Consider the following 23,090-nt stretch of genomic DNA (forward strand, 5'->3'; position numbering starts at 1 on the left):
CAGATTACATAAACTGAGAATATTTGTTTTTTTATATAAATTAATTCATTTAAAAGAAGAGAGTTCAAGCTTCATTATGGAAAAACACTCGTGCCTTTATGACAAGTTTTCGTGGAATTACAGTTAATTTTCGGACGCGTTTCAGAATGGACTTCACTGACAGAGAGAAGGCAGAACGCGCATCATGTTTGTTTTCCTTTATTTGGCGAAAAGCACAACACTTTGCTTTTATTGTGAGTATCCACAAAAAAAAGACACTTATCAGGATCTAATGATGTTCAACACTTAATATGTAAGATCAAAATTAACAGAGTATTTTGAGTTTCTTTTGCACCGATAAGAAAAAAAGCGAGACTATCGCGAGGGTTAACTAAGTTGTTATATAGGCGACTGTAGGGGACCAAATGGAATTACTATTTAAATCAGTGGTCTCAAACTCAATTCCTGGAGGGCCAGACCCACAGTTTTGCACAGTTTTGCTCCAACCCTAATCAAACACACCTGATTCAGCTAATCAAGGTCTTCAGGATTGCTAGAAACTTCCTTGCAGGTGTGAGTTTGAGCTGGTTGTAGCTAAACTGTGCAGAGCTGTGGCCCTCCAGGAATTGAGTTTGAGACCACTGATTTAAATAATGGGCAAGCATGGACAGCCTATTAAATATTATTAGTCATATCCTCTGCTCTGACTAATAATCAGACTGGCGAGTTTGTGACCATGAGATTCACGTTAACGGCCGGTGTGAGACTCTGAGTAACATTGGAATCAGAATGCACAAGTACAATCTACAGTAAAGAGTTAAACAGAATAATAACACCTAAATTCAAAGTCAACATAAAATTGAGTCAGATAAAAGTGTAATTGAAATGAAATCACTTTGTGCACTGAAATAACAGAACACACAGAAAACCTTCAGCCACACTATTGGACACCGTCATTGAGTCAATTGGGTGGACAAGGAACAGACCGTTAGTCCTGTAATATTGTACATATTGACTGAGACAGATGTTCACCTGTATGAGATGGAGATGATCTTCAGTGTGTGAGAGCCGCTCCAGCTCAGTGTTTCTCCTCTTCAGCTCAGTGATTTCCTGATGCAGCTCTTTAATGAGATCTTCAGCCTGTTTCTCTGCTGCTTTCTGCTGTTCCTCCATCATCTTCAACAGATCAGACTGACATCTCTCAATCGAGTGGATCAGATCAGTGAAGATCTCAACACTGGAGGATTTCTCTTCCTCTGTGTTTTTCTGATGAACGAGAACAGTTATGTTTGTTAATCTATTCCATATTCACATATTATTTAAAGGGATAGTTCACCCCAAAATAAAAATTCTATCATCTTTAATTAACCTTATGTCACTTGAAATGTGAGATTTTCAGTGTAACACGAAATAAATGTTTTGCATTGTAACAGTTTTAACTTGTTACCTTAGCGGTTATATTTTTCCACACCATTAGGTGGCGCTAGTCATATTCATAGATGAGTATTTAACCAGGTACTATACCTGAAGAAGTAGGCAAGCATGTGGATAGAGGCATAGACATAATAAAGATAGACGCCCTATCGACCACTACTGAGCCGTGGGGCCGCCATCTTAAACCGGTCACCCGCTCCGCTCGGTGTAATCTGTTTGGCAGGTGCAATGAGCTGTCAGCGCATTTAATTAATCATATCTCACTGAATACCGAACTGATTTTCACGTGGATTTTTTTGCTGCAAAGGTCATACACGTAGGCTACGATACAGGACACATTGAATATTTTGTTCACAAAATACACCCAATACTACGGTAATGTTAAATGTTAAATCTTACTTGTGAAAAGTAATCCCCGAGTGATGGTCCGCCGATTTGAGCAGGAATATGTTGCACAGCGCTCTGGCATCTACTGCTGCTATGCAACGCAAATAGGAGTATGACCGGTTTAAGATGGCGGCCACATTTCTTGCGCCACAGCGGCCAATAGGGCATCTAGTCTCTATATGATATCTATGGATAGAGGAAGCACTGGCTTTCTTGGGCTATTCCGTTTGACTTTATAAGGTACTATGATTGAGGAATGCGATTCCTTTTTGGTCAATCAGTAAGTAGTATGCTTTTGTTTTTTTCAAATATTACCTAAACCAGAGTGCACATGTATTTAATGTATAACCATGATATTGAATGTGTTGAGCATTGGGCTATTCCTGCTAATTGTGACCATGTCGTCTATTTAGATGGACCTTTTTATTCCTGTGCTTTCTTACATGAATGAAAGTACTTGCTTCAGCTAACTTTCTGCTTTGTGGTTTTGTGTTTGGATTATAACGCTTGGATGTAGAATGTGAGCAATAGAGTAACTAGTTTTACTCTAGTTAAACTAGTTTACTCTAGTTAAACTAGTTTTTTTTTAATCTATACCTAATCTAATATCAAGTCTTGCCATCCCTTCTCTGATATATAACGTAAGCTCAAAAGGGGTAACGGTTATAGCATGCTGCTATTGAGGACTAGCTGTCGAAGCACTCCAATAGAACTCCATACAACAGATTTGTGCTCTATAGGAAAAAACATTATGTGTTTGGAGCAACATGATGTCACCGATAAGTTCTGTTTAGTTTCTATTTTCATGGATTCTCAGTTTGCTTTCATTCATCACGTGTTCCTTGCTCTCATTTTCCGCCACTCATCAGTTGGACATTAACACTAATCATCACAGCTGTTCGTCTTTTAGTTGATCATCTCTGTTTATTCAAGTTCCTTCTTTGGTTCTGTTCATTTGTCGGTTATTATTTGTGCACAGCACACTGTCTCGCATATTGGCTGTTTATTAGAGTATCATATTAAATCATATGTTATTGAATCATCGTCTTCATCTTCTGTGGAACTAAGCATTACACCTGAGGGTTACTAGATGATTGTATAACTCAGTTTAATTCAATGCCTTTATGAATTAGATTTAAATATTATGATGCATGTCATTTTTTTAACCGTATTTTTTGCTAGGATAGTTAGAGAGTGATCAGAAAGTGAAATGGGAGAGGGGGATCGGAAAAGACCATGAGTCAGGATATGAACTCGAGTTGATCGAAGCACAAACCTTTCTCAGCTCTACTGAGTGCTGGATCTCTTGAATTTTCTTAATTCTGTCCTGGATCATCTGATGAATGTCTGTCTGTGTGTGAACCAGCTGATTCTACATACAGAGAAAAACACACACATTTATCACTGAAAATAGCTTTCCATTAGGGCTGGGCGATAAAACGATAACTATAATTATCGCGATATATTTTTTCTCGATAAAACGATATGAAGAGTTCGATAAATGTTCGATAATGTTTATTTTCCAAAAGCGGAACGAAACTCATTTGAACCGCGCGCCACACAGACCATTTATCCGCTCGGCTCAACGTCCAAACGGCGATATGATGAAATGCGATTTTGTAACCGCAAAAGCTGCAATTACACTGGTCACGTGACACGCGAGAGAAAAGCAGTCTGCAGATCAAGCATCAACTTGGCACGCTACGCAAAGGTCTGGCATACAGGAAAGAACAGATTCTTTTTTATGTATGTGATATTGTGTTATTTATTCTCTCTCCAACAATTCTGGATCGATTCAGAGAATTTCAGAGTTCGGGTTAAATTTCATAAAGTTCATAAAGTTTTAAGCGAATTACAAAGACAGTCGCGGGCTTCATTGCACAGGTTTGCCGCTTTAATGTCACTATTGCAGTGCGCGGTCTTGGCCGCCGGAATTTTCCTTACAAATGCTCCACAAAGGCATTATTTATGTATTTTTGGAATGCAGTTGGCTTATATATTAAAAATATGAAAATCACTGAGAAAGCTGCTTTCATTTTAAAATACTTACGCGCGCTTTGTGAAGAGTGCTCGTGCATGCGGCTGTGAGCGACTCATTGGTTAAATGTACTTGAATCCCAAAATGCTTTTGACGCGAAATTAATGTAAACACGGTCAGTTATATCTTAAACCAACAGGACAAACCACATTTACAGTTTCAAAAGAGATATGTGCATTAGTGTGAATGCAGCTTATCGTATAGGGGGAAAATCACTCCAGCTCTTGAATGGAAAACGTTCAGACAGCCTACTTTTAAATACTGAAAGCACTCTTTGTTTATTGCTTGTAATGTTTTTTTTTGTTCCTCTTTATTTACTAGATTTATATTTTGAAGCTATATTAGTTTATAGCCCTTTTAAAATTCTTAACATGTAATTGGTTTAATTAAATGTGTGTATATATATATATACAGGTCCTTCTCAAAGAATTAGCATATTGTGATAAAGTTCATTATTTTCCATAATGTAATGATAAAAATTAAACTTTCATATATTTTAGATTCATTGCACACCAACTGAAATATTTCAGGTCTTTTATTGTTTTAATACTGATGATTTTGGCATACAGCTCATGGAAACCCAAAATTCCTATCTCAAAAAATTAGCATATCATGAAAAGGGTCTCTAAACGAGCTATTAACCTAATCATCTGAATCAACTAATTAACTCTAAACACCTGCAAAAGATTCCTGAAGCTTTTAAAAACTCCCAGCTTGTTTCATTACTCAAAACCGCAATCATGGGTAAGACTGCCGACCTGACTGCTGTCCAGAAGGCCATCATTGACACCCTCAAGCAAGAGGGTAAGACACAGAAAGAAATTTCTGAACAAATAGGCTGTTCCCAGAGTGCTGTATCAAGGCACCTCAGTGGGAAGTCTGTGGGAAGGAAAAAGTGTGGCAAAAAAACGCTGCACAACGAGAAGAGGTGACCGGACCCTGAGGAAGATTGTGGAGAAGGACCGATTCCAGACCTTGGGGGACCTGCGGAAGCAGTGGACTGAGTCTGGAGTAGGGGTGGCACGATCCGCTTTTTTTGCCTCCGATACCGATTCCGATACCTGGGACTCAGTATTGGCCGATACCGATCCGATCCAATACTAAAATAATAATTAAAAAAACAGTGCCAAATTACCTAATAAACTGTATCTGTATGCCTCACTGTGGGGAAGAGACTGGGATTATTCTTTTGTTAAAAGCATCAAAGCTTGACTTAAATATTATTTTCTTTACTTTGTAAAACAATACATACAAAATATATACTATATAATTAAAATACATTTATTTTAAAATTTTAAGCGCAACTTTTTAATGAAGCAGCAACATATGATACATAGTTTGGACAGAACAACTAAGGCTATCAATAAACTGCCATTGCGCAAAAGTATTGTAATATGAAAGGCTCCAATTCAGAGCGGGACGAAACCTTATGCGCATCCCGTGCACAGAATGATGCGCTCGAAGCAACATGGAGTCACGGCGCGCAGCGCTCCGCATTGAAAAGTTCAAAGCACAAAATTAAGATATACATATATTTCTTTATTTATTCATTAGTTTGAGCCTTTTAACAGTTTTAAATTTCAGTTAATGTGCGTTTGAAGAGCAATTATATCGCTCTCTACTCCAGTGCTGTGATCACTGAGGAGTTGTGTTGTGATCTAACAGACACCCGGTAGAAAGTAACATGTGAAACTCCAGCACGTTAAAGTCATTTTATGCAAACCATAGACCTTTATCTACAGATCTACAGTATAATAATAGGAACATTGACTCATCTTGGAGAGTGTTTCATCATGTTGACTGTTTTACCCGAGCGCGACGCACTGTTTGAGTGCTGAGAATGACTGACAGCCGCAGCGGAAGGAAGCACTTAGGTGAAGATTAATTTAACGATTTAAATCTGTACCTCACATTAAACTATATGTAATGGCTTCAGAAATCTTGGAATACAGTACACGAAAACATTATAGTGCTTTATAATGTTTTTGTGCCTTTTGTGTTGTATAACAATAACATACGTAGGCTACAATATCGGATCGGATTTGGATGGTCTCGTCTGGCGATACCTGATCCGGCAAATATTGCTAGTATCGGAGCAATACCGATACTGAGTATCGGATCGGCGCACCCCTAGTCTGGAGTAGAAACATCCAGAGCCACCGTGCACAGGCGTGTGCAGGAAATGGGCTACAGGTGCCGCATTCCCCAGGTCAAGCCACTTTTGAACCAGAAACAGCGGCAGAAGCGCCTGACCTGGGCTACAGATAAGCAGCACTGGAGTACCTACAGTCAGTGATGGTCTGGGGTGCCATGTCAGCTGCTGGTGTTGGTCCACTGTGTTTTATCAAGGGCAGGGTCAATGCAGCTAGCTATCAGGAGATTTTGGAGCACTTCATGCTTCCATCTGCTGAAAAGCTTTATGGAGATGAAGATTTCATTTTTCAGCACCTGCTCACAGTGCCAAAACCACTGGTAAATGGTTTACTGACCATGGTATTACTGTGCTCAATTGGCCTGCCAACTCTCCTGGCCTGAACCCCATAGAGAATCTGTGGGATATTGTGAAGAGAAAGTTGAGAGACGCAAGACCCAACACTCTGGATGAGCTTAAGGCCGCTATCGAAGCATCCTGGGCCTCCATATCACCTCAGCAGTGCCACAGGCTGATTGCCTCCATGCCACGCCGCAATTTCTTTCTGTGTCTTACCCTCTTGCTTGAGGGTGTCAATGATGGCCTTCTGGACAGCAGTCAGGTCGACAGTCTTACCCATGATTGCAGTTTTGAGTAATGAAACAGGCTGGGAGTTTTTAAAAGCTTCAGGAATCTTTTGCAGGTGTTTAGAGTTAATTAGTTGATTCAGATGATTAGGTTAATAGCTCGTTTAGAGACCCTTTTCACGATATGCTAATTTTTTGAGATAGGAATTTTGGGTTTTCATGAGCTGTATGCCAAAATCATCAGTATTAAAACAATAAAAGACCTGAAATATTTCAGTTGGTGTGCAATGAATCTAAAATATATGAAAGTTAAATTTTTATCATTACATTATGGAAAATAATGAACTTTATCACAATATGCTAATTTTTTGAGAAGGACCTGTGTATATATATATATATATATATATATATATATATATATATATTTAAAGTATGTATTTACACATGTAATTAAATACATATTTTAAGTGTTATTAAGATTAATTAATAAGAAAAAAATTAGATTGGATCATGAGCTGCCTAAAGATTCCCATCCCTACTGTACAATGATTTATTGCTTGTCTTTTTCGACTAATACAGAAGGTAAAGAACTTAAAGTAATTGCATATTAAATCGCAATCGCAATATTGGTTAAAAAAATCCCAATTAGATTATTTTCCATAATCGTTCAGCCCTAATGTAGACAATGTATTAAAGGACTAATGGAATATAATTACAGTATTTCATTATGTATTTAGGCTACTGTTTTTCATAAATACCATTGAAACCATAGTTACATTTTGCCATGATAGTGAGGTGCTATAGGCTATGCCTGGTTTTATCTGTGGTTATCATGATCTAAATGCATGATACAGGATGACCAATGGTTAATTTTAATAAAACTCAAACAGTCAGAATATTACATTTTACCAAATAAAAATATGGTCGTTACATTTTTTATTTTTAACAGATGTTACCGTTTTTGTTAATGAACATACATTTTACAAAGTAGTATTAGCTTGAGAACTCACTGTTAAATATGCGTTTCGAGACAAAACATGTAATATTAATATTGCAGCCTACACTGCAAACTGTGCTGAAGATACGAGCTAATCAAAGTCAGGCAACAAAAACCTGTTTCAAGACTTGAAAAAATATCCCCCATTAGCACATGCAGAAACTAAGAAATATATTTTTCTATTCAGATATTTATTTGGTTAAGGGAAAGTGACAAATGTTTGAATGTTCTACCTCAGATTTGTGAAATGTTCAGACAATAAAGAGTAGTTTATAGGGATGCACCGATACCGATACCAGTATCGGTATCGGGCCCGATACCAAGCTCATGTACTTGTACTCGTACTCGTAAAAATACCCCGATACCAAAGACCGATACCTCACGTATATCCTTAGCTTATATTTCTTAATTCTTATGAACACTCTTCCTGCAGTTATAGTGTTGCTAGATTTAATAATACACTCTAATATTTCACTTTACACTTTCGGCTGTGATTACATTGTTACTCAGTGTTATGTTAAACATTTGTTCTGTGATTTCTTTGGCACCTTATGACAAATTTGATTGTCTTGTTGTCTGTGATTTCTTTAGCACTTTGACAACTTTGTGACAGGCAGGTAAAAATTACATTCATTATGTCCTTGGTTTTGCCCTTTGGAGGTTATTGGACACTGTGAAATTTGGGCTTTGAAAATTTGTGATAAGCACAATAAGAATTATTTATTTTTTTAAGTTTATTTAAGTTGTTGAAAATAAAGATGCTGATTTGTTCATTAGTCTCATTGTGTTGTTCTTAGAAAATTGCCACATAAAACGAGAACCCCCCCAGTACAACAGGCATCGGTATCGGTATCGGCGAGTACCAGGAAAAAAATATCGGTACTCGTACTCGACCCTTAAAAAGTGGTATCGGTGCATCCCTAGTAGTTTAAAACCACAATTAATGCTCTGGTTTCTACAACTTTCACTAAGGAGCAAAAATATGCCTTTAAACTTGAAAGAAATAAAGATTTGACATTTATCGTGATAATTATCGATATCAACTGATATAAAAAAAATTATCATGATAATTTTTTTTGGCCATATCACCCAGCCCTACTTTCCATCTTCTAACTAACAGTCTTATTTGAATTTCTCTTTTTAGACCCTTTAAAAACCATTTGAATTAAAAATTATAGTTTTGAATCTTTTAATCCCTGTCTGACAGTTTTAAGGGTATCAAAATCAGCTTTTATCAGATGTAATGAAAGACTATTGGATTTGTCTGTTTAAAAAAAAAGGGACAGGTTTTTCAACATGTTAAGACACAGGAAAGACATCTGCATTTCACAGTGTGTTTAAAGTGTTCTGTTTGTAACTCTTTACCTTCTTCTCTCGACTCTCCTCCTCTATAGGAACAGTGTTGTGAGTCCTGTGTTCTCCTTCAGTGCAGGACAGACAAACACACGTCTGATCATCTCTGCAGAACAGCTCCAGAGGTCTCTCGTGTTTCTGGCATATATAATCCTCCAGATTTTCCACAGCGTTGATCAGTGTGTGTTTCTTTAGACGTGGGACTCTGTGATGAGGCTCCAGATGAGTCTCACAGTAAGAGCTTTGACACATCAGGCAGGTCTTCACAGCTTTCTGCTTTCTTTCATCACAGAAGTCACAGAACACCTCAGATTCTCCTAGATTGAGCTTCTCCTTAAAGTGTTGCACAACCTCTCTGAGTGTTGTATTAATCTTGAGATCAGGTCTTCTTCTGTATTTTTCTTTACAGAGTGGACAGAAGCAGGTCTGTGTGTTCGTCCAGCACTTGATCAAGCAGGTTCTGCAGAAGTTGTGTCCACATGGAGTGGTGACTGGATCAGTGAACACTTCCATACAGATGGAGCACTGGAGCTCCTCATTCAATGATGGACCACTGGAGGATGCCATGGCTGAAAAGATAAGTAATGACAACAATAGTTCATCTACATTGCTGAAGAGAGCAATTTTGAATATATGTACTGAGTAAATTAGGCTGTAGATGTTGCATGTTAAATACCTGTAGAAAAAAAACCTGAAGAAACTACATACAGAAACTAAACTAAAAAAAAATATAACCACAGTAGAGCAAATGTAACAGGTTTTTACAACAACATTTTAATACCATCATAAGATTTATAAAAGACAACACAGGAAATGAGTGGAACTAATTTTTCAAACAAATATCTTACTAAATAAACATCTGTAACCACCAAGTGTCATTTCTGTTTAAGAGTTATGATTTTCATTGAAATTTGTTTAGTCTGTCTGCAGTTCAAATACTTCTTGTTTCTAATGTTACATGGACACAGACTTTAATTTTTTCAAATGTTCTTGTACTGCATCATGCTATTAAACTAGAGCAGGGTTTCTCAAACACTTTGGAGCCAGGGACCCCTTACAGGGGAAAAACATTTCCAAGGACCCCCTCGTATTTATAACAGTGACTGAGCCCAAAGGTAATGTGGGAGCGGTTAATTAAATATATTTTACACAAATGGTCTCCACCCAGGGACGTATGCAGGGTTCTCTAAATAGCCTACTGAGGTCCCAAAAGTGATCTTGCTAGGGGGGTTGGGGGACATGCCCACTCCGAGGAATTTTTGATTTTCTTGAAAATGGTGCGAAACTGGAAGAAAATTAAACTAGAGGTATTTCGCATTTCATGGAAGGAGAGCTCAATTGCATACAGAGAGGCCTATAAAACTGCTAGATCTGCTTATTTTTCAACCCTATTAGAAGAAAACAAACAAAACCCTAGGTATTTATTCGAAACAGTTGCTAAACTGACGAAAAATAAAGTTTCAAGCCCGGAAGTTTGCAATGAGCACAACAGTAATGACTTTATGACCTTCTTCACTTATAAGATTGATAATATCAGGGAAAAAATTACGCAACTATGCAACCATGCAACTGTCTACTACAGTATCGCATCAGACAGTGCAGGGTAGTCTCACTGACGAAAAATTTGATTCATCCATTGCTATAGGAGAGGAAGAATTTTTTTAACTCGTTAAATCATCTAAATCGACAACATGCATGTTAGACCCTATACCGACTAAACTACTGAAAGAGATGCTTCCAGACGTCATAGATCCTCTTCTCAATGTCATTAATTCATCTTTGTCATTAGGATACGTACTGAAAACTTTTAAGCTGGCCATGATTAAACCACTTGTTAATAAAACGCAAATTGATCCTACAGAATTAGTCAATTACTTAAAGTCCCTGTAAAGTCAAAATGAAGTATGTGTTCTGAGTTTGTCATATCACAGAAAAATCTGTTATTAGACACCCAGCCAAATTTGAATGATAAAAAAAGCCGGCAAGTACATAAAATAAGCTATCAAAATCTTGAAAAAATGAGCAGTAGTCTCTGCTCTCAAATGCTAGGGGATTGTCCGCTGGCTGCGCTGAAACCACGCCCACTCGCGGTAAAGCTGCCGTTGCCACAATCAACTGTCACCTGCTACAGCCGGAATGGATGCTCCTAGCAGCTTATTAGGTTAATTATAAAATAAGCGCACAAGGCAACTTCCACTCATTGGTGGGCATGCACTGCCGAAGATGTCACCAGTTGCCGGCGGGACGGGATGATGAAGGCCGAGGCGGGAGATAGTCGTTCGGCCCCATTCACCAGTAACAGTGGATTATCAGTGAATCCCAGTTGTCTCCGACGAAAGTTTATAAAACTATCCCGTGTAAAATGATCACTACCGAGGCGGGTTTTGGTGGTGATCCTCAGCTCTCCATCAAGGTGGCTCTTCACAAAATTAATCCACCTCTTCGTGATGGGATCGTATTTAGGAAATTTAAATAAGGACACCGATCTGTTTTGTACGTGATCGCATCCAGGTAGTACGCATTTCCGTGACGAAGACATAGCTAACTAGCAAACTGTAAGCTGTAGTAACTAATAATACTGACAGTAACTCGCGATTGAGCGGCAAACTGATGCGAATGTGCTCTATTTATATTGTTTGGGGAGCAGCCAGCCTCAGGGGCTCCAGTGCGTCATCAGGTAGGGGCGTCATCGAGTACCATTTTAGCCCCGCCCAAAAAATCTGTAAAATATCAATGGTGAAAAACTGTTTAACGGTCTAACTCCACAATTCAGTACTTCACAGTTCACAGTCTTTGTAATGTGTTTTAGCAATACATTTCTAACATTTATAATTTGTTTAGAATTTTTTTTTAAATTGCCTTTACAGGGACTTTATCTCAAATCTACCGTTTCTGTCAAAGATACTAAAAAAGGCAGTATCCTCACAACAATGTTCCTTTTTAGAAAGAAATGGTATCTGCAAGGATTTTCAATCAGGATTTAGACCGTGCACTGAGACAGCTCTCATTAGAGTCACAAATGATTTGCTCCTATCATCCGATCGTGGTTGTATCTCTCTATTGGTGTTACTTGATCTTAGTGCTGCATTTGATACTATTGACCACACCATTCTTTTAAATAGACTCGAAAATTATGTTGGCATTAGTGGAATTGCATTAGCATGGTTTAAATCATACTTATCTAAACGTTATCAGTTTGTAGCAGTAAATGAAGAGATGTCTTATCGATCAAAAGTTCAGTATATGGCGTACCACAAGGCTCAGTACTAGGACCGTTGCTGTTCACACTGTACATGCTTCCCTTTAGGAGATATTATTAGGAAGCATGGCATTAGTTTTCACTGTTATGCTAATGATACTCAGCTCTATATTTCCTCAAACACCCTGATGAAACTTATTAATTCACCAAATTAACGGAATGCATAGCGGATTTAAAAAAAATGGATGACTAGTATTTTCCTACTACTAAATTCTGAAAAAATCTAATTATTCAAATAATTCTAATTATTGGACAAAAAAAAACTTCCTCACGTAATAACCTTGAATACTGTCTAACACTTGATGGCTGCTCTGTCAAGTCCTCGTCGTCGGTTAGTAACCTGGGTGTGCTCTTTGATACCAATCTTTCATTTGAAAGTCACGTGTCTAGTGTCTGTAAAATCGCATTTTTTCATCTTAAAAATATATCTAAATTACGTCATATGCTTTCAATTACAAATGCAGAACAATTAGTTCATGTGTTCATGACATCAAGGCTAGATTATTGTAATGCTCTACTGGGTGGTTGCCCTGCACGCTTAATAAAGTACAGCTGGTCCAAAATGCAGCCGCTTGAGTTCTTATCAGAACCAGGAAGTATGACCATATTAGCCCGGTTCTGTCAACACTGCATTGGCTCCCTATTAAACATCGTATAAATTTTAAAATATTGCTGATTACTTACAAAGCACTAAATGGTTTAGCTCCCCAGTACTTGAGCGAGCTCTTAACGCATTATACTCCTTCACGTCTATTGCGATCTCAAAATTCCGGCCAGTTGATAATACCTAGAATATCAAAATCGACTGCTGGTGGTAGACCCTTTTCCTATTTAGCACCAAAACTTTGGAACAATCTTCCTAACATGGCCCGGGAAGCAGACACAGTCTGTTAGTTCAAATCTAGACTTAAAACACACATCTTTGGCTTAGCATACACAACACATTATAGACTTCTATAATTCAATGTTAGGCTGCATAGTTTAGATCAGCCGGAACCAGGAGCACTTCCCATAAATCCTGATGTACTTTCTACATAATAAGAAGCATGGCGTCTACGCTAATATTAGTCTCTCTGTTTATCCCGAGGTTTACCGCAGTCCGCCGGATCCAGGCCGTATCCGGATCTGAAGGACCTGCGCCTCGACACAACAACAACGCAGTCCTGAAGTGTCCACTAGTTTCTCCCTTGTGAAGGCCTCCTTCCCTTTATCTCTGTACTGATAAAACGTTGTCGGGATAATTCCGATTCACGTGACTACGCGGAAGCAATAAAAAAAATTCTCTGAGCCACCAGGAACTGTTTTATGCAAATGAGCGACCGGATCACATTAAAACAATTTTCTGTTAGAACGGTGTCCTGTTAGCGGCCCCTAATTTAATAACTAATGATCGTTGCGACGGAAGTTAATCAATCAAATCTAACCTTTGCTGGACAATAACTTTATTCTAGAGCTGCTGTAAAGCCAAAACAATCTCTGTTGCTTTAGTTTCCTATTACACACACAAAATGGAAATGAAGAATGTATATGATTATTGTTCACATCACATCAAAACACAATCTCATTCCAAACAGGAATGGTCTTAAATGAGAAACGTTTCAAGGATTATTTTGCATAGATATTCCAATATTTGAACACATGAGAGGTACACAAATATAGCCTAGCCTATATGTATACAATAATAATGGCAATATGTTTAATAGGTGCTTGTTGTTAAATTGAGTTTATATCCACTGTAATTAGCTAAAACACATACAGTATGTCTGTGTTAAATAGGAATCCCTTGTAATAATGTTAATCTCATCAATTGCATAGTAACGCAGTGACAAACATGCCCGCCTACACAACTGGGATTTAGGTTGTGCCCCGCTCTCTCCTATATTTTCTTTTCCAAAGCTGGGCTTTGGTTGATAGCTACTTTGCAAACTGATTATTTCTGTCGTTCGTTTAAAACTTCTATCTAAAACAGCCGTTTAGTTTAGCTATTTACATTTATCTCGCACTTTATGACCGAATAACTGAAGCGTTGTGCGGAAATTCACGCTCGGCTTGCAGCTTCTGTGAACACAAGCCAAGCCCACCTACTTTGATTTCATCTCCGACTCAAACACTTTGACATTGACGAACGCTGTTAGTCTGCTGAAGTGTTGTGTCCTTAAAGGTGGGGTATGTGATTCTCTTTTTTGTCCATTTTTTCAAAATAACTTGAAATCCTATTCTTAACCCACTTACAGCCACTGAGTTAGAAGCACTGAAATGAAAATTAAGCAATTTAATCATCTGTGGAACGGGCAGGACTCGAAAAACTCAAAAAAAGCCAATCATTTCCAAGACCACCTAGAATCATTGGACAGTAAGTTCGTCAATCAAACGGTCGTACCACACCCCCCTCCCCCCAGCGCGCGTGACCCCCTTCGTGCGCATACTCAAAGCTCGTGACGCATGCCATCTCATCAGTAAAGCCGGTTCCATGATTAGTAGTAAATCGTCATTACAATCTCTTGCGCATAGTTTTCGCTATGTTCTTCGAATGGGTGGAGTCAGAGTCAGCCTTGGAGGAAAGAAGGTAGGACCATTTGAATTGTGTATTTTCAAAATCTGCCGTCGTTTTCCAAATCACATACCCCACCTTTAAAAAGGGGAAAAGTAACGGGAGAAGAATCCGTGTATCATTCGTTCGGTCGTGTTTTGATTTAATATTGAAAGTAGAAAAATGAGAAAACAGTTCCTTTTTTGTTTTTTCATTTTTTCCGACACAACCCGTACCGGGGAAGAGCCTACAGGCCTTTCTTCTGTGTAGATATAGCCTAAATTCACCTACGTTGGTATGGCAGGGTAAATGACAGCTGCTAGTATGGTCGCCCTCGTCCAGTAAGTTTAAAAAATATATATATAATTAATTGTAAATTAAATATTTTAAACACTAATATTAAAAGGAAAGAATAATGAATTGCCTATAATAGGCCTAACGTCGTTCACGCATGAACTGTCATCAGCCTGACTATCTAACAACTAGAGATAGTACAACAGATATTAAAATGCATACTCTTCTGAGTTTTATGACGTAGGTAGGCCTTGTGTTTCATTAAAATGTATTAGCCTATAATCTAAAGGATGCACGCTTGTGCGTGGGGCACCGGGTCATGCCGAGTAAAAAACACGCGCACGTCACGTTGTAAAAAACGCATTTTATTATTAGCCTATTCAGATATAGTGTAAAAGAACGGTAGATAAAATACTAAATGAACAATATAAACACTATGAATAACATGCTATGCATATTTTACTTCCCCTTACTGTAGCCTATGTCAAATCTTTAAATGAATGGTAGCCTGTCCTACAGGTCCTTCTCAAAAAATTAGCATATTGTGATAAAGTTCATTATTTTCCATAATGTAATGATAAAAATTAAACTTTCATATATTTTAGATTCATTGCACACCAACTGAAATATTTCAGGTCTTTTATTGTTTTAATACTGATGATTTTGGTATACAGCTGCATTGACCCTGCCCTTGATAAAACACAGTGGACCAACACCAGCAGCTGACATGGCACCCCAGACCATCACTGACTGTGGATACTTGACACTGGACTTCAGGCATTTTGGCATTTCCTTCTCCCCAGTCTTCCTCCAGACTCTGGCACCTTGATTTCCGAATGACGTGCAAAACAGTCCAGTGCTGCTTCTCTGTAGCCCAGGTCAGGCGCTTCTGCCGCTGTTTCTGGTTCAAAAGTGGCTTGACCTGGGGAATGCGGCACCTGTAGCCCATTTCCTGCACACGCCTGTGCACGGTGGCTCTGGATGTTTCTACTCCAGACTCAGTCCACTGCTTCCGCAGGTCCCCCAAGGTCTGGAATCGGTCCTTCTCCACAATCTTCCTCAGGGTCCGGTCACCTCTTCTCGTTGTGCAGCGTTTTTTGCCACACTTTTTCCTTCCCACAGACTTCCCACTGAGGTGCCTTGATACAGCACTCTGGGAACAGCCTATTTGTTCAGAAATTTCTTTCTGTCTTACCCTCTTGCTTGAGGGTGTCAATGATGGCCTTCTGGACAGCAGTCAGGTCGGCAGTCTTACCCATGATTGCGGTTTTGAGTAATGAAACAGGCTGGGAGTTTTTAAAAGCCTCAGGAATCTTTTGCAGGTGTTTAGAGTTAATTAGTTGATTCAGATGATAAGGTTAATAGCTCGTTTAGAGACCCTTTTCATGATATGCTAATTTTTTGAGACAGGAATTTTGGGTTTTCATGAGCTGTATGCCAAAATCATCAGTATTAAAACAATAAAAGACCTGAAATATTTCAGTTGGTGTGCAATGAATCTAAAATATATGAAAGTTTAATTTTTATCATTACATTATGGAAAATAATTAACTTTATCACAATATGCTAATTTTTTGAGAAGGACCTGTATTAAGAAAACAACAAGAATAAAAAAAAAAATGTAGCCACGTATAATAAAAAATATACATAGTAGCCTATCAAAATAGCCTATTGTGCCCTTTATTACAAACAACATTTAGCCTATTTTAAACACAAAGCCTAAACAAATTTATTTGAATCAAAACTGAAACTGTACCGACGTTGGGTTCGCACCAGGTTCGCACATCTCATTCGGCCCAACGTTTCCATATTTGCAATGTAACATTTGGATGCTAACTATTAATGTAAAGAAGGCTTTGTACTTCAGTCGAGTCCTAATATAGACGAAGGCTAAATCCGCACTTCAAGGGAAATGAGTTTGGAAGAACAGCAAGTCATGACTGACCGGCACAGTCTTTATATTGTACAAAAGACTAATAAAATTAGGCAGAATAACTTTTTATATGTTTGGTTGACTGTTTTATTTTAATAATGAACAGGCTGCGTGACAAGTTTGTAATAACAGAAGTGAACTGATAATATGTCGTCTAAGCGCGATGCGCTGGCGCCATCACTTGGATTTGTTCCTCGGCTGGGGAAATAACTTAATACTCTGTCGTTTAATACAGTAAAATGTATATTTTAATTTGTGTACATTCAAAATGACTACAAAATGTCATGCCTTTGAAAAATAAAGAAAACAACACGATGAGCTGCTTAAGCGCGTCTCTGTCTCATTGAACATCTTTCTGGGACACACCATAAAATAAACCAAAATACAGCGATCAGCCTCTTTGGCGCGCCTACTTTTGAAAGTCAACATTTAGATTATCTGAAGTAAAATGCATTATATAAGCCTAAATCACTTAGAAATAAATCACAGCGTGCTTATGATAAAAAACGTGACTTTACAGTCCGGAAAATAGGGAAATAGCTAATTATTTCACGGACCCCCTGGCACTTGAGCACTGCTGTTGAACACAGAAGAAAGCCCTGTAGGCTCTTCCCCGGTACGGGTTGTGTCGAGCCATTCGTTAGTCTGGTTGTTTGATGAGAAAAAGATGAAATGTAGTTGCAATAAACGAGTTAAGTATCCGCACATCATCAGCAGCGGAGGACTATTATTCTGCTGTGCGCTACCGAGGAAGGACTGATGACGACACAGTTTGATCTTCGGCTGACAAATCAGAGGAAAGGGGCGTTTCATTCCCGCCCACGTGTAGAAATCGAATATTCAAGTTTATTCATTTTTCTACCTCAGAACGAAAAACGAAAATCAAGCTGAATTCTTGTTTTTCGTTTCTTTGGAAAAAATGAAAAAACAAAAAAGGAACTGTTTTCTAATTTTTCTACTTTCAATATTAAATCAAAACACGACCGAACGAATGATACACGGATTGAGAAGGTTGAAGAAACACGCAGCTCTCGCATTCATTCGTCTGTATTTGAACAATGTACAAAAAAAAACATATTTCAATATTCATGCACTCATCAGATTCAGAACCCCAGTCACAAGCAGGGCCTATCTTTTTAATGCAGTCTAAATTATCTTTTTAACTAAATTTTACCATATGAAATGTGAATTGTTTAACGGTCAGGGGATCTCTGGATAATCCGTAATTCGTTTGTAATTATAAAACGAAAATACCGTTTTTCTGTTTTTTGTTTCAAAACGAAAAACCAAATAACCGTTTTTGGTGTCAAAATCAAAAAACGAAAAACCAATTAAAAACGGCCCGTTTTTCGTTTTTGGCGATCATTTTATCGTTATTCCTTTTTGAACAAAGAATGAAGAGAGTCTTTGAACTTCAGTCAATTTGTTTTTCGTTTATAAACCAAAAACGGAAGTCACGTGGTATATTCCTTTTTTGGAAGCGAAAGTAACTGGTAACACTTTCAAAATAAAAGTAGGCTAACTATAGTTAGCGAGGTGATTGTAGACTAAAACTGAACTAATATAACGTTTTTTAGTAAAACTAAAGTAGCACTGGGTGTGAAAAAAACACTTTAGTTAACTGAAATAAAAATGTAAACTAATAAAATAATAACTCTGGCTGTTAGGGAGAATTAAACATTTGTAAGACCATTGGTGACCTGCAACTTCAGATTAAGACAAGTGAACTCATTTTATATTTATTTAAGTTTCTATTCTTTAATTCACATTTTAGTTTTGTAACATATTTATAGCCCTTCTTGCTATGTGGAAGCTCAACCAGCAGAGGTCACTCTACCTCCTTCTGTGCACCGACTCTTTCTGTGGGACAACAGGCAACAAGCGTTTGACCTTTTGACTTGTGTTTATGACTTGTGTTTACTTCACCTGCCTTCCAGCTCCTCTTTCTATGGCACTATAGCTGCTAAAAACTCTCAGCTTCCACCATCTACTGTTACTGTGTCAAAACAAAACTCTTCCAAAACAAATCTATAAAGTTGTATACTTTTTCTTTTTCTTTTGCATTTTTCTCCAGTGTAATATAGCCTACTTATTATGTTAGTTAAGTAGATGAAATATTTGTCATGCAGCTTGTAGTTCTCATTAGTTATGTAGACCTACTTGTGTGTGAAACCTAGACAACCAGCCAAATAACAGCAATTAACAGCTTACATAAGAAAACAACTGAGGGAGAATCAAAAGAAGAAACAGTCAAGCAAATTAAATAAACACAGCACAGCCATGAAAACTAGAATAACAACAATACATTTAAATAAATAACTTAATGAAAAGCATACAGAATAGTTCTACCTGTGACAACTAAAAAAACGAAATTAGTTTGGGTGAATGTTCAATTTTAACCATAAACATAATAGTAGTATTGTTTGTTGGGCTGGTGATAAAGGAAAATCAACCACTAATTTGTGCCCTGGTCACTCCTTTTAACAGTTTCCATTACACTCCATTTAGTGGCACTTGTGTCCCACTATTTCCAACAGAAGCATTGCTAGTGACACTAGGTGCCGCACTTGTAGCACCAAAGTCACAATTAGTCTTAGTACACACTTATTTCAATATCCAATTCCACAAAAGTAGTGCCACAATTCAAAGATTTGGCTTACCATAAACCATGATGTAAATATCTGAAAGTGACAACAAGGCCCTTTTATGGTGCCGGAGGAAGGAGTGGTGTGCTGCTTTGTCCTGCCAGTCCAGCATTTATTTGAAGAGAGAGTGATGGTAGGTGACTGGGGCCAGTCTTAATACTATCATCAGTCCTTAAACCTTACACACAGTGCACAGGATCACATCCTCCAGGTATTGGGTCAAATCTGGAAGGTCCTGAGATGAGTACCAGGGAGAAAAACTAAATGATTTAACTACACTTTTATTTTACTTTACACAAGTACCAAGAGTACAGAGCACTGCCTTTCCCTGGTGGTTCATCAAACAGAATTAAACCCCAAAAAAGCACTAAAAGATCTGAAAGTCCCAGAGCTAGAGACCATTTTTGACTGAGTAATGCTAGGTTTCACACACAATAGGTCTACATAACTAACCAGAACCCTTAAGCTGCATAACAAATATTTCATCTACTTAACTAACATAATAAGTAGGCTATATTACACTGGAGAAAAATGCAAAAGAAAAAGAAAAAGTATACAACTTTATAGATTTGTTTTGGAAGAGTTTTGTTTTGACACAGTAACAGTAGATGGTGGAAGCTGAGAGTTTTTAGCAGCTATAGTGCCATAGAAAGAGGAGCTGGAAGGCAGGTGAAGTTCTGCACACCCTTCAAACTCAGCGATTAGCTTCTGTTGGTAGCAGTGCTTGCCTTCTCTTCTCTTGATATAAACACAAGTCAAAAGGTCAAACGCTTGTTGCCTGTTGTCCCACAGAAAGAGTCGGTGCACAGAAGGAGGTAGAGTGACCTCTGCTGGTTGAGCTTCCACATAGCAAGAAGGGCTATAAATATGTTACAAAACTAAAATGTGAATTAAATAATAGAAACTTATAAATAAATAGGCTACCTGCTATCCTAAGCTACATATAAAATGAGTTCACTTGTCTTAATCTGAAGTTGCAGGTCACCAATGGTCTTACAAATGTTTAATTCTCCCTAACAGCCAGAGTTATTATTTTATTAGTTTAAATTTTTATTTCAGTTAACTAAAGTGTTTTTTTTTCACACCCAGTGCTACTTTAGTTTTACTAAAAAACGTTATATTAGTTCAGTTTTAGTCTACAATCACCTCGCTAACTATAGTTAGCCTACTTTTATTTTGAAAGTGTTACCAGTTACTTTCGCTTCCAAAAAAGGAATATACCACGTGACTTCCGTTTTTGGTTTATAAACGAAAAACAAATTGACTGAAGTTCAAAGACTCTCTTCATTCTTTGTTCAAAAAGGAATAACGATAAAATGATCGACAAAAACGAAAAACGGGCCGTTTTTAATTGGTTTTTCGTTTTTTGATTTTGACACCAAAAACGGTTATTTGGTTTTTCGTTTTGAAACAAAAAACAGAAAAACGGTATTTTCGTTTTATAATTACAAACGAATTACGGATTATCCAGAGATCCCCTGACCAAGAAGCCTGAGGTCTCCGGCGGCTAGCATAACGTTCCTCAGTTAGCACGAAACTCTTTAAAACGATATACACATGCAAAGCCGTCTCTTTTACTTACCACAGTAACATAACGAAATGTAGGCTACTATCAAAATGTGTTAAAGTTTACATTGCTTTGTGAGTGGCAAATAGGCCTACCTTAAAAAGGGGTAAAGTAACGGGAGAAGCTTGAAGAAACACAAGCAGCTCTTGCCTTCTTCACTCGTCTGTATTGAATGAGGAAGAGACGCGCGCGATCCCGAGGCATTACCAACACATCGACGAATAATCAACCAATATAGAAAAGGATGAGCATTATCTGCATTCTAGTTTAACACTAGAACTCCCAAGGCAGTCATTTGGACTGTTTTAAAATTTTGCAATGTAATAACTTTGTTGAAATAAAACCCATGTAACTATAGGACCCTGACTTTTCCTAAATGTGACTATGTTTTATTCTATCATTCTTATTTTATTAAAATTACAAGACACAAAAGAGTTTTGAGTATTTCTACCTAGAACTACCAAAGGCAGTCATTTTGACTGCTTTAAAAAATTGCAATGTAATAACTTAGTTGAAATAAAACCCATGTAACTATAGGACCCTGACTTTTCCTAAATGTGACTATATTTTATTCTATCATTTTTATTTTATTAAAATTACAAGGCACAAAAGAGTTTTGAGTATTTCTACCTTGAATGGCCATAACAGTCATACAGACCGTATGGGTCAGGGGATCTCTGGATACTCCGTAATTCGTTTGTAATTATAAAACGAAAATACCCTTTTTCTGTTTTTTGTTTCAAAACGAAAAACCAAATAACCGTTTTTGGTGTCAAAATCAAAAAACGAAAAACCAATTAAAAACGGCCCGTTTTTCGTTTTTTGCGATCATTTTATCGTTATTCCTTTTTGAACAAAGAATGAAGAGAGTCTTTGAACTTCAGTCAATTTGTTTTTCGTTTATAAACCAAAAACGGAAGTCACGTGGTATATTCCTTTTTTGGAAGCGAAAGTAACCGGTAACACTTTCAAAATAAAAGTAGGCTAACTATAGTTAGCGAGGTGATTGTAGACTAAAACTGAACTAATATAACGTTTTTTAGTACAACTAAAGTAGCACTGGGTTTGAAAAAAAACACTTTAGTTAACTGAAATAAAAATTTAAACTAATAAAATAATAACTCTGGCTGTTAGGGAGAATTAAACATTTGTAAGACCATTGGTGACCTGCAACTTCAGATTAAGACAAGTGAACTCATTTTATATGTAGCTTAGGATAGCAGGTAGCCTATTTATTTATAAGTTTCTATTATTTAATTCACATTTTAGTTTTGTAACATATTTATAGCCCTTCTTGCTATGTGGAAGCTCAACCAGCAGAGGTCACTCTACCTCCTTCTGTGCACCGACTCTTTCTGTGGGACAACAGGCAACAAGCGTTTGACCTTTTGACTTGTGTTTATATCAAGAGAAGAGAAGGCAAGCACTGCTACCAACAGAAGCTAATCACTGATTTTGAAGGGTGTGCAGAACTTCACCTGCCTTCCAGCTCCTCTTTCTATGGCACTATAGCTGCTAAAAACTCTCAGCTTCCACCATCTACTGTTACTGTGTCAAAACAAAACTCTTCCAAAACAAATCTATAAAGTTGTATACTTTTTCTTTTTCTTTTGCATTTTTCTCCAGTGTAATATAGCCTACTTATTATGTTAGTTAACTAGATGAAATATTTGTTATGCAGCTTGTAGTTCTGGTTAGTTATGTAGACCTACTTGTGTGTGAAACCTAGCATTACTCAGTCAAAAATGGTCTCTAGCTCTGGAACTTTCAGATCTTTTAGTGCTTTTTTGGGGTTTAATTCTGTTTGATGAACCACCAGGGAAAGGCAGTGCTCTGTACTCTTGGTACTTGTGTAAAGTAAAATAAAAGTGTAGTTAAATCATTTAGTTTTTCTCCCTGGTACTCATCTCAGGACCTTCCAGATTTGACCCAATACCTGGAGGATGTGATCCTGTG

General features: G+C 37.6%; 1 protein-coding gene and 1 long non-coding RNA gene across 3 annotated transcripts in view; one reads left to right on the top strand and one right to left on the bottom strand.

The window, feature by feature from the left end:
* Positions 1-21,316, bottom strand: part of LOC143725519 (E3 ubiquitin-protein ligase TRIM39-like) — a 57,326-nt gene extending 36,010 nt beyond the window's left edge. Inside the window, exons 1-4 of one of the 2 annotated variants that reach the window (XR_013198241.1) lie at positions 21,230-21,308; positions 8,919-9,475; positions 3,077-3,172; positions 1,012-1,245 (exon numbers count right to left, since the gene is read on the bottom strand). Coding sequence is in view for 1 of the 2 variants with exons in the window: in XM_077217994.1 (XP_077074109.1) it covers positions 1,012-1,245; positions 3,077-3,172; positions 8,919-9,473 (885 nt within the window). In the remaining variant the exon portion in view is untranslated. Of the gene's footprint in view, positions 1-1,011; positions 1,246-3,076; positions 3,173-8,918; positions 9,476-21,229 lie in introns of both variants that reach the window. The other variant, XM_077217994.1, reaches the window with a different exon arrangement.
* LOC143725560 (uncharacterized) overlaps positions 1-23,090 on the top strand; it is a 358,276-nt gene that overhangs the window by 109,988 nt on the left and 225,198 nt on the right. The window lies entirely within an intron of this gene.

This window comes from Siphateles boraxobius, unplaced genomic scaffold, assembly GCF_051911475.1.
Source record: "Siphateles boraxobius isolate OS27281-9 unplaced genomic scaffold, OSU_SipBor_1 77, whole genome shotgun sequence".
Lineage (NCBI taxonomy): Eukaryota > Metazoa > Chordata > Actinopteri > Cypriniformes > Leuciscidae > Siphateles > Siphateles boraxobius.